Source organism: Desmodus rotundus, chromosome 12, assembly GCF_022682495.2.
Source record: "Desmodus rotundus isolate HL8 chromosome 12, HLdesRot8A.1, whole genome shotgun sequence".
Classification (NCBI taxonomy): domain Eukaryota; kingdom Metazoa; phylum Chordata; class Mammalia; order Chiroptera; family Phyllostomidae; genus Desmodus; species Desmodus rotundus.
Window position 1 is genome coordinate 1,715,866 of NC_071398.1, and position 11,753 is coordinate 1,727,618.

General features: G+C 59.8%; 1 protein-coding gene across 4 annotated transcripts; it reads left to right on the forward strand.

Annotated features, from left to right (window-relative positions):
- Nucleotides 1-6,611: 6,611 nt before the first annotated feature.
- On the forward strand, nt 6,612-10,265 carry LOC112296784 (protein C19orf12 homolog). Of its 4 annotated transcripts, none has more exons than XM_053914804.1 (3): nt 6,612-6,717; nt 7,750-7,930; nt 8,654-10,265. In XM_053914804.1, exons 2-3 carry the CDS (start codon nt 7,771-7,773, stop codon nt 8,917-8,919), a joined length of 426 nt encoding a protein of 141 aa, XP_053770779.1. In that variant the 5' UTR covers nt 6,612-6,717; nt 7,750-7,770; the 3' UTR covers nt 8,920-10,265. The 4 variants fall into 4 exon arrangements, with proteins under 4 accessions (XP_053770779.1, XP_053770780.1, XP_024407332.1 ...); XM_053914805.2 differs by lacking the exon at nt 6,612-6,717 and adding an exon at nt 6,775-6,865; XM_024551564.3 differs by lacking the exon at nt 6,612-6,717 and adding an exon at nt 6,875-7,029.
- Nucleotides 10,266-11,753: the final 1,488 nt, after the last annotated feature.

The window sequence follows — 11,753 nt, forward strand, 5'->3', positions numbered from 1 at the left end:
GCAGGGCCTCCATCGAGTGACTGCGGAGCGAGACACGAGCTGTCCGTCCACCTGGCTCCTAGATAAAAGGCTCCAGCCCACCCCCCCCCCGCCCCGCCCCGGCGGCGACACCCCATGATCCCTGCGTGGGAGAGGACGCGGTTTTGAGTGGAATTTTGAAAGGAACGCAGTGAGGGCAAAATTTGGATTCGAAGTGATGGGAATAATAATAAAAAAAAAAAAGGTGTGAATTGAGCACCAGACTGCAGAAGATGAAAGAATTTGTTCTGTTTCTGTCGGAGGCGTTGCAAATCACGCCAGAACGGCCTCTGCACGTCCCCTCGGCCGCCTGGCCCCAGCGCCCGCCTGTCGGAGAAGCCCTCTTTCGGAGCAGGCAGCCTCAGAGAGCCGCCCCTGACCGCCCCGCGGCGAGGACGACTGGCCGTCCTGTGACCCAGTGGTGCGTCCCACACCGACAGACCTGGAAAGAGACTCCTCCAGATCGGTGCGTTTCCTGCAGATGGCGTTCTCTCTGCCTTAGACACGCCTGTGTATCTCTGTGTGGCAAGAATGGAAAGCCCTGGCACGGCTCACCTCCGCGGGCGCTCTGGTGACGCCCCCAGCTGTGGGCGGCTACTGTCCCACGTTTCCCAGTCTGGAAACCTGTCTGGTGTGCAAAGGCCAACTGGGCCTCAGGCTGGACCTCCTGTCCGAGACTGGAGGCTCGCCCGCCCCCCGAGGGGTCCTCCCTAAACCATCGTGCTGGACGCACGACCTAGGATGTGACAGGCCGGGGCTCTGAGGCCAGTGCGTCAACCAAGAACAACTCCAGCCCCCACGTCCCCCTCCACCCCGCGGGGGCGCCATTGGAAACGGGATGCAACTTCGTCGGACTGAGCTTGGGGTTCAAGCTCTGCCCTCACTCTCTCTACTACTACTGACTGCTCCTTAAAATGAAGGTCATCAACGTCGGGGACTGCCAGGGCTCTGGGACTGTCTCCGGCAATGGTCATAAAAGTTACGCAGCGCTAGGGACCGCATCGTGTGCCCCCCAGATTCACGTGCGGAAGCCCTGACTTCGCTGCTCCCCGCACACACAGAAGGACGACGCAGCAGCACCTGCAGACCAGGAGAGGGGCCTCGGGATGGGGCCCAGGACTGCTGGCACCCCGATCTCGGACGCCCAGCCTCCAGAACTGCGAGGGATCAACGGCTGTCGTTGGAGCCCGCGGTCTGTGGTTTTTGTTATGGCTGCTGAGTAGGCTGATGCACTCGGGGACGGAGAGAACAATCCAGACTGACATTTTAAAAAGCTGTGTGCGCCACAAGCCGACAACAGGTGCACACACACCGGGGGGAGTGGCTCGGCCACAGGACGCACGGAGCAAGGGAAACAGTCTCGCCGGGCAAAATCTCACAGACCAAAGTTCAACAGTCCCGCCCCCCCAAAACCCTCACCAAAACCCCGAAACAGCATTAAACTAAAAACTACATGGGAGAAAGAATTTCCAGCCTACAAGCAATTTGAAGTGAAAACTTCAGAATCACAAAAGTGACTCTCCCCTAATTTTCTGTAATAAAACATCCATGATACCGACATGGCACTATAATAAAAATGCCATGGTTCCAGAAACAGTGTTACGGCGGAAACAGGATGACTATAGAAACACTTGCGTGAGAATTACACGTCCAACAGGGCCACTGGGAGCCGCTCTTCCCCGACTGGGAGTAAGTCCTGCGGGTACAGCGAGCTCTTCAGCACGACCTGGAACAGAAGACAAGGGTGTTTTTTTTTTAAGTGTTTTGTAGCAGCCAGCCTTGCGGAGCCCCTGGGGGCCGCCTGCCACCTGGCTCGGGGCACGCCCGGCTCTCTTCATTTGGAGTACTGGAGTCTAACCGTAGACTTCGAAGTAGGGCCTCACCACACTCTCCCAACAAGCGGATTTAGGGTGGATCTCAGTTCCATCCCGTTCCTTTTGTACATTCTAACTTAGAATGTCTGGCTTTTCGGCCCTGGCTGGTGTGGCTCAGGGGACTGAGTGCTGGCCTGCGAACCAAAGGGTCGCTGGTTCAATTCCCAGTCAGGGCACATGCCTGGGTTGCGGGAGTAGGGGGCGTGTAAGAGGCAACCACACACTGATGTTTCTCTCCCTCTCTTTCTCCCTCCCTTCCTCTTTCTCTAAAAATAGATAAATAATATTAAAGAGAAAGAATGTCTAGCTTTTTGCACCGCTGACCCGGCATCTCTGGCAGAAGTCTGGTCCTCGTCACCAGCACAGCTGGTGTGGACACCCCCCACCCAAGCGTCACACGGGCACTCCCTGCCCCTTCCTGCTGGGTCCTCGCCTCGGGCCAGGTTGTAGAGACCTGGGACCCACCCTCACGGTGCTGTTGAGGACACTGCGGCTGGCCTGCAGGGTGGCAGGGGCCAGGAGATTCTTCTGGAATCCCCAGTGAGAACACACGGTTTTCACTTGGCCTGTTTATTTGATGCGGCTTTGGGGAAACTGATGAAAATTACAGAACAGTTGGGGGCCCGAGGACCTGCAAGCCATCTCTTGTCCCACTGCTGACTTTGGGGACTGGGTGGAGACTCAGCAGCTCTGACAGTGGCTGGGAGGAAGCAAGGACAATAATGACAACAAGAAGGCTGGCACCCCCGCCGCACCCCCCCCCCCAACAGCACCACTGACCCTCAGCGCGGGGCTAAGTGACAACCGCAGGGACAGGAGAACCGTCTGCAGAAATGTGATGGGGGTAAACACCAAGGAAGAAGATGAATTAGTTATTCAGAAGGACCGTGATGGAGCCCAGGACTGGCTCATTGCCAGTCCCAAAGCCACTCTGTCCCTCAACACCTACTTCAGAATCAGTGCTCCACAGACAAAAGGCAGGTGGCAGTGGTGGGTCCCCTACACACAGCGCCCCGGTGAGGCTGCCCCTCCGTCACCTGTGTGGGCTCGGAGGATCCAGGATCCCTGTGTCACAGGTCAAACCGCATTGCCCCAAAAGCTACAATGGAGTCCTGACCCTAGCTGCTTGTGACTGTGACCTCACTTGGAAATAGGGTCTTTGCAGATGGGACCATGTGGAGGCCACATGGCCGTGTCCTTGGAAGGAGCGGGTCTTTGGGCACAGACACAGACCCTCAGGGAAGGCGCCATGGAATGACAGGGCTGACACACAGCTGCAAACTCAGGCGGACGGACGGACACCCCCAGGCGCTGGAGGCGGCAGGCGGGGGTTCTCCCTACGGGCCCTTTCGACACCTTGGACTTCTGGTCTCCAGAACCGTGAGACAGTCAAGCTCTGTTGTAAGCGCCCTGTCGGGGCCCCAGCAGACCAACGCACCTGGTACGCGCCCCCCGGTGTGCTGCACAAGCTGCAGATGGAAGACCTGGTACGTGTCTTGGGGGGCAGGGGGAGCGCTGCGACTGGGGACGAGGGCGACAGGGACTCAGAGGCCCTTCAGAGGGGCATCCTGGGCCCAGACGCGGGCTAGGAGCCTCTGCTGACCCAGCCAGCCCTGGCTCCGTGGCCACCTGGCTGCGAGCCTGGGTCAGGACTCTGGGAACCCCTAAGCGCCAGACTATGGTGCCTCCTTAGAGGTAACGTAAAGTAAAAAGAGCACGGCCATAAACCCCCAGTTTTCGGAACGTCATGGAGTTTGTCCGTGTGCTGTGAGGTTGCAGGCGTGCTGGTCCGCACCCGTGATCACGCAGCCCTGGGTCTCCGCGTTCTCCCCAACGGCCGCGTCAGGCGGGAGCCGGCTTGCTGCGCCTCTGGGGAGGCAGTGGGGGTCGGGTAGGGGGAGTTGCTGACCTCAGGGGTCCGCTGTGCACAGAACCCAGCACTGGTGGTGGTGGTGGGGGGGGTTGGTCCAGCGGGAATGCAGCTCACTGCGAGGGACGGAGGAAGGGGCACTGGGGTCCTGGCCCTGTGGGCGGGTGAGGCTCGCGCCTGGGGCTTCAGGGCTGCCAGTCGCTTTCGCCCCTGCCAAGTGCGCAGGGGTCCTTTAGATTGTGCTCCTCTCAGACACACCCAGCGCCTCAATCGTCCGTCCCCAGCAGCGGAGACTGAGGCACAGAGAGACCTAATGGAGTTCCGCAAGCCCCCCAGCCAGACCACCCTCAGGGCGGCGAGCACAAGGCGGCAGGGGCCCTGTGCTGGAGACCCCGCCGCCACTAGAGGACGTGGTGCCAGGTGCTACAGTGGGGGGCTTCGGTGCGTGCGTGGGCCTTGTGGGTTCAGACCTCACGGGTCGAAGGTTTGCGTGACTGCTTCCAGCCAACCTTCTCTAGAGGGCCTGGCCTTGACCCTTCTGTCCCTCCTGCCTCCTCCTGACTGCCCAGCTCCCCGCCCCCGCCTTCTGTCCTTGGGAGGGAGGGAGCCGGCCACTCTGTAATGTGCCACCAGGGGGAGCTGTCCAATGAGAATCAGAGCCTCGCCCTGCCGGAGCCTGGGAAACCCCTGGAGGTGGGTCAGCATACAGCCTGGACAGTCCCCCAAACTGCAGGAAAACGGGGGTGAGTGGGGCTGTCCCACCGCACGCAGCAGGGCCGCCAATGAAGGCCTAAGGCCCTTGTCACAGCGGGGGCAAGGGAACAAGGAACAAGTGACGGCCAAGACTGCAAAGTTTCAGGTACCAGTTTTGGGAATCGACACAGCATCCTGCCTGCGGCCGATGCCACCCTTTCGTGACCTGAACTCTACTGGGGGGCAGGTCTTACATTCCGTGGGCTCCCCCCACACACCCGACGATGTAATCAGTAGTAAAGGGGGCGGGAGGAAACGTCCAGAGGGAACAGATGTACCTGTGGCCCTGACGGCGGTGACGATTTCACGGGTGTAACGTACCCCAAGATCAATCAGGCGGCGTACGCTAAACACGCACAGCGTGCTGAGGGTCAGCCCTACCACAGGGCGGGGGCTAGAAATGCTCCCTGTGCGTCATCTTCCCCTTCCTCGTTGAGTTTTTAAGAAAACAGAGGACTGGCAACTTCTGCATTTTCTTTTTTCCTCCTACACCCGGGTTAAAGCTTGACTACTGCTCCGTTTTCGGGGTGCACATGAGATGTGTGGGCATCTGCTGTGGCGGATGGAAAGCAGCCTCGTTCCATGGGGGAGACGCCTGTCTTTGGATAGACGGACGGTGCCAGTAAATTAAAGTGTGGTTCAAAAAAAAAAAAAAGCAAGCCTGGCTGGTGTGGCTCAGTGGATTGAGCTTGGTCGTCTGTTCCATCCCCAATCAGGGCACATGCCTTGGTTGTGGGCCAGGTGCCCAGTAGGGGGCGCACGAGAGGCAACCACACATTGATGTTTCTCTCCCTCTCTTTCTCCCTCCCTTCCCCCTCTCTAAAAATAAATAAATAAAATAAAATAAATTTTAAAAATTCTCTGTGTGTACATGCGTGGTCACACACCCCTTGGCGATGGGGACACATCCCTAGAAGTGCGTTGTCCCACAGGTTGCTTCATGTGCAAACGTCACAAACTGTGTTGCCCCTGGACCACACACACCTGTCCAGCCGGGCAGTGTGCGGGCCACCGCAGGCAAACGCACCACCACGGGACATACCTGTGCATGTACGCACACCTGACCCCAGAAAGGCACAGGAAAAGCACGATAGAAAAGATTCGGACACGTGGGGGGCCGGTCACGGGCAAGGGCTTCGGAGCCAGCTGGGCCCGGGGTGGGGTCTGGACGCGGACACTGTCCACCTGGGGCCTGGGATGGAAGTGACACATGGGCCTGCCCCGCAGGGTCACTGCTGGGACTCATGGGACATCCGTGGAAAGCCCCAGAAGGCTTCCGCACACTCGAGATGGCCCCAGGCCAGCCCTTGCATGTGTGTTGAGGGGGTCCATGTGCCCCTCTGAAGTACATCAGACGCCCCCTCACCCACGGGTCCACCACCCAGAGATGGAAAGAGCCCTTTCAAGGGCTCTGTGGCTGCTGTCCGACCCGGGGGGCAGTGAGGACTAACTGGCCCTGAGCCGGACAGGTGCAGGCGGGCCCTCGTCCCCAAACAGGATGAGGGAACAGGGCTCGTGCAGCCCTCACAGTGGATTTGGATTATCGGTGACACATAACAGCAGGGATTTGGGTGTCTGCTGGGTCCCATTGCCCACACACCTCGGAACCCTTGCATCCTCCAGGCCCCCCACCCCAGCTGCGCCCCGGACAGCTGGGAGGAAGCCTCCCCTCGACTTTCTCACCCCACCTCCAAAGCCAGAGGCTGGGTGTGCACTGCGGGACAACTGCTCTTGGACGCTGGCCGGTCCTGTCACCAAACGCTAATTCAGCCCATTACTTCCCAAGGCCCTGCGCGCTCTCCGTGGAGCTGTGGGAGGGAGGGGGCCCGAGCCAAGGGTCCACGGGGCCAGAGGGATACAGGGGCTCCGAGTGGGCTCAGGAAGGGCAGGGGTGGCCTTGGGCGACCAGAATGATCCGAAAGCCGCAGCGGGGCCTGTGGGAGGGGGGGCACCCTGCCCGGGCTCCTCCAGCGGCCAGGGTCTGGAGCGCGGTGCCGGTGCCCCAAGGGCTCGGTCCCGATCGGTCCCGCTCGGTCCCGCTGTGTGTCAACCGGAAAGTCCCTGCGCCGCGCCGGAAGGTGGGAGGGCGGAGCCGGCGCTCTGGGCGCTGCCGGGACCGGGTCACCCTCCGGCGGAGAGGCGGGCGGCCCCAGTGACCCGGCACACCACCGGATACAGAGGGCGGTGGGCGGCCTGCGGCAGGTGGGAGCCGGCGCGGGCGGGGCCGGGAGGGGCGCGCTTCCGGGGCCGCGGAGCCTGACCAGCACTTGCGGGCGGACCGGAGGGCTCATTCATTTTCCGGACGAACACGTGGAGCACGGGGCGCGCCCGGAGGAAGCGGAAGCGCGAGGTGGGGTGGGACGCTGTCGCTGGACGGGCCCTGCCCCCAGCGCCCTGCACTCTCCAGGTGCACCTGCCCCCAGCGCCCCACACTCACCAGGTGCCATTGCTGTCACCTCCCGCACCAGCCTGGGGTGCTGGGTGCCTGTGTCCTCGTGTCCTTCACTGACCTCTGTACGTGTGCGGGGGAGGGGGCGGTGTCAGCTCCCTCAGCAACCCGGGTGCATGTGACCTCCCTCAGTAGCCTGTGCGTCCCTCCCGCTGTAATAGGCCTGTGCGTGGGGGGCCGGTGACATGTGAGCAAGGCGGGTCCTACCTAGCAGGGTCACGTGCGAGAGTCGGCACACCTGCCCACTCCGGGGGAGGACGCTGCAGGTGCTGCTGTAGAGATGGTCAGGAAGGGCTGTCAACCACAGGAAGGGAGATGAGTTTTTTTTGGGGGGGGGCAGTGCTGGAAGCTTCCTTAGCCTTTGAAAAGACCCTTTGAGAGGCGTGAGGTGACCTGCCAGTGGGGCCGGAGGCACGGAGCCCTGGTAGGGCCTGGGGCCCAGTGGACAGGCTGGCAGACAGGGCGGGGCCTTCAGATGTTTCCTAGAGTAGGAACCTGAGGTCCTTGTGCCATCCCCGGATTCTGAAATTCCAGCAACCGGGAGCCTCAAAAGCAAAGGCCTTTCACAGTGAGAACGTCTGAGGTCAGCCAGAAGAGCTCCTTCGGGAGGCTGGGTTCAGGCGGAACACAAAGAATGTTCCGGTTAGAGACAGAGACAACAGGTATTTGCCAGACAGGCAGGGGACAGTGCCACCCACAGAAGGCAGGCCTGTCTCTGGGTGCAGATGAGACGGAGTGACACCGATTCTAAACACTCTAACACTCCTGAAACTCTCCCCTGCAAGGCTTCCTCCCAGGCCACCGCGATGCCCGTGGCGACAAGAGACGTCATGCGGCTTCTCTGCTCCATTTCGGAGGAGAAGAAAATGAAAGCAGCCGTCAAACACTCAGGGAGGGGCGCCGTGGTCACCGGTGCCGTGGCCTTCGTGGGTGGCTTGCTTGGTGGCCCTCCAGGACTTGCCGTTGGTAAGAGCAAGTGCCTCGCCGGGGCAGCCGGCCTGGTCCCCCCCCCCCTCCCCAGGACGCTCACCACTAGGTGGCAGGCACAGCTGGCACAGCTGGAACCCAGCGCTGCCCCCTGCGGGTCACTCCTCTCTGGACTTCGTTTTACAGTGTGACCAGTATCACTGATCCTTTCCCGTCCCGGGATCCCGCTCATGCCACCACGTGGCATTTAGTACCACGTCTCTGGGCCACGCTGAGAGGAGAGGAGCTGTCTTGGGCCTCACATGAAATACCTGGTGACACGTAATCACACACAAAAATCTCATCGTGGTTTAAGTAAATTTATGATTTCGTGTTGGGCCACATTCACAGCCATCCTGGGCTGCATGCAGCCTGCGGTCCTCGGGTTGGATGCCCCTGGTACAGCGCCACCTGCCCTTGTGTTACCACTTACATCCGTGGGGACCAGTTTCTGGCACTGGATGGAGTTTGGAACATCTTCCCCTGGCCCCTTGGAGGGAGGGTGACGTTGCTGCCTCTGGACTAGGAACAGGGAGATTTCCCGGGGGTCCCAACCACGGGCTGTGACCGGAATCACAGGCTGTGACCAGCACTGTGTGGGGCTGAGCCGCTGTGACCGCTGGTGAATGTGCCCGCTCGTCATGACGGGGATGAGCTCTAAGCAAGCTCAAGGCCATCCTTTGTGAATAGGGCCGGACTCACTTAACCTTTCTTGTCTTCTAGGGGGCGCCGTCGGGGGGCTCTTGGGGGCCTGGATGACGAGCGGGCAGTTTCAGCCTGTCCCTCAGATCCTGATGGAGCTGCCGCCCACGGAGCAGCAGAGGCTGCTCAGCGAGTTCACGGCCATCGTCAGGGGCCTGGACGGGATGGACGCGGTGCAGCTGATTGCACTGGTCATGGGCAGCGAGGCCCTGAAGGAGCAGCTGCTCGCCATGCTGGTGGGCTACGTCACCAAGGAGCTTGGGGCCGAGGTGCAGTATGGCGATTAGCCCCTCGGGACACTGTGGGGTGTCGAAGGAGGTCCCTGGGGGCTGGGGTGCCCCACCCCACCCTGTGTTACCTTCAGCTCCCGCGGGGGAGGCTGGTTGGACATCACAGATGCGGGCATCCCGTGCATGGCCGCGTGGGGGTGGTTGTCTGAGCCCACCCTCCTGTGGTGCGGTCTGGAGGGAGGTCAAGGTGTCCAGCTGCTCATCTGTGAAGGTGACCTCTGACCCAGGCACGTGTGTAGCAGGGCTGGGCACCCCTCCAGGCCCGGGGTGGTGGGACCTGGTAGCCAGCCCTGCTGGAACCACTGAGTGAATCCCTCCCCCAGTCCCTTCTGAGAGGCCTCCAGGAAGAAAACGCTGAGGGCACCCTGCCCTTCTCCCACCCACCAGGGCCCTACTGTCCTATCTGGTTCTGCTTTTCCAGCTCACTGCTTGCAGTAGAAGGCGCCATTGCTCTTTCTAAAGGCGTGGGGTCACACGCCATCTCCAGGAAGTGTGCACCCTAACGTTCCCACACTCTGGGTCCCCACGTTTAGAACCCCGGCGGCACTGTCCCCAAATGCGACACACTTTCTGCACAGTCTGCCTCCCCCTCAGTCCTGTTCAGCTTCCCTTACACGGGGAGTTGGCCCCTCCCAAAGGTGGGCACGCAGTCTGTGGCTCCCGACCCCACCCGACCCCTGCCTTTGCCCCCGCGGCTTCCCTGTGGGTGGGCAAGCGGGTCGGATCCCGGCATCTCCATTTGCTGTGTGGAGAACACCAGAGGCTGAATTGAACCCATGGTGCCTGAAGAAGGGTGGGGTCGCATCTCAGAGAAGCTGCTTCCCAGGCGCCTCGCACAGCACCAGCCACACTCCCCAGGCTGAGGGCTGCCTCCATCATTTCTGTGCCGCTTGGGGGCTGGGCAGGGGGCCCTTTAGAGAACTCTGTGACTCAGAGGAGGTGAAGGGGAGTTTCTCATGTGCTGGGTCACACTGTGCCGGTCCCAGGGCTCTAGGGGCCCCAGCTCAGAGGTTCCACAGCTGAGACCACTGAAGCCCTTCTGGGACCGGCCTGCCTTCCCCGGGGAAAGCAGCCCTGCGAGGCAGTGACCCCACACCTGGCTGATCTGGGCTGTAGCTGGACTTGCTGAGTGAATCCCCCTTGACTGGCTGGGTCCTGGGGTCGCTCTCAGTGGGCTGTGGCCCCAAGAGCCGCCCAGACCTCCAGTCCCTGCTCCCTTGGGGGCTGAGGATACTTCCCTTGCTCTTCCCTCAGGCTCTCAGCCTTTAGTGTTTGTTTCAGCATTTCCTTGTGAGGTGTCTTTTTTTCCTTTTTTAAAAAAATTGTATTTATTGATTATGCTATTATAGTTGTGCTGATTTTTCCCCCTCTGCCCCTCTCCGCCCCCCTCCACCCAGCACCCCCACTCCCTCAGGCAACGCCCCCACCCTTGTTCATGTCCACGGGTCATGCCTGTAAGTTCTTTGGCTTCTCCATTTCCTGTGCTGTACTTTACATCCCTGTGGCTATTCTGAACTAGAATAGCTTCTCAGTCCCCTCGCCTCTCACCCATCCCCCCACACCCCCTCCCATCCCTCTATCTGTAACCTTTGGCGTTTTCATTACGATGTGACTTGGCGTGGGCCTCTTTGCATCCGTCTTGTTGGGGACTCTGTGCTTCCTGGACTTGTATTTTTCTTTAGGGCCGTTTTCTTTCCTTATTTTTTCAAATTTCCAATTTTCTTGCTCTTCCTCTTCTCCCTCTGGCGCCCCTGTGATGCGGATGCCGGACCCTGGAAGCCATATCGGAGGCTGCCGACACCGGCCTCATTTTTGTGGATTCTGTTTCCTTCTTGTTTTTCCAATTGCTGTTTTTTTCCTTCCTTATGCTTCAAATCATTGATTTGATTCTTGGCTTCATCCATTCTAGTGTTGTTTCCCTGTAAATTGTTCTTTATTTCAATTAGTGAACCCTTCATTTCTGACTGATGCTGATCTTTTTGACTCTGCTGAGGTCCTCACTAAGTTCCTTGAGCTTCCTGATCACCAGTGTTTTCAACTCTGCATCTGATAGGTTGCTTATCTCCCTTTCGTTTAGCTCATTTTCTGGAGTTTGAGCTGTCCTTTTATTGGGGTCCTCCTTCTTTGTCTCCTCGTTTTGGCTGCCTCCCTGTGTTTGCTTCTATGTATCAGGTAGAGCTGCTTTGACTCTGTGTCTTGGTCGTGTGACCTAACATAGTAGGTGTCCTGTAGGGTCCATTGGCACAGCCTCCCCTATCACCCAGACTGGGTCCTCAAGGTGCGCCCTTCATGTGGGCTGAGTACACCCTCCTCTTGTAGCTGAGTCCTGGTTGCTGTTGGCAGGTCGACGGGAGGGACTTACCGAGGTCAGTCAGCTGCAAGGACTGGCTGTGACCACGGACCACCCCCCTCCACCCTCCAGGGAGGATCAGCTGTGCAGGGGCAGGGCGGTGGTGCTCAGAAGTGGTCTGTAGCTGTCAACTGGGCGCTCTGTCTCTGGAATTTCCCAGGTGGTGCAGGCCAAGGTCAGTCCCCACCTGTTTTGCCTGCCCCCCCCCCCCCCCCCCCCCCGCCAGTTTCTTGGGGATTCCCAGGCAAAGCCAAGCTGTGAATCTAGGCTGCTAGTTCCTGGCCTGGGGCTCACTGAGACCAACTGTTGCCTGTTTGAGAGAATTTAGGAAGTTGTGAAGCATGACCCAAGACCAGCCATTCATATGGAAAGCAGCTTGGGTGGGCCCTTAGGTTGGGTGGGGTGGATTCTCTGGGGATTTCCAATGAAGGTCAAACAGTTTTCGCCAGGTTGATGGAGTCTCAGAAATGGCACCAGCTTG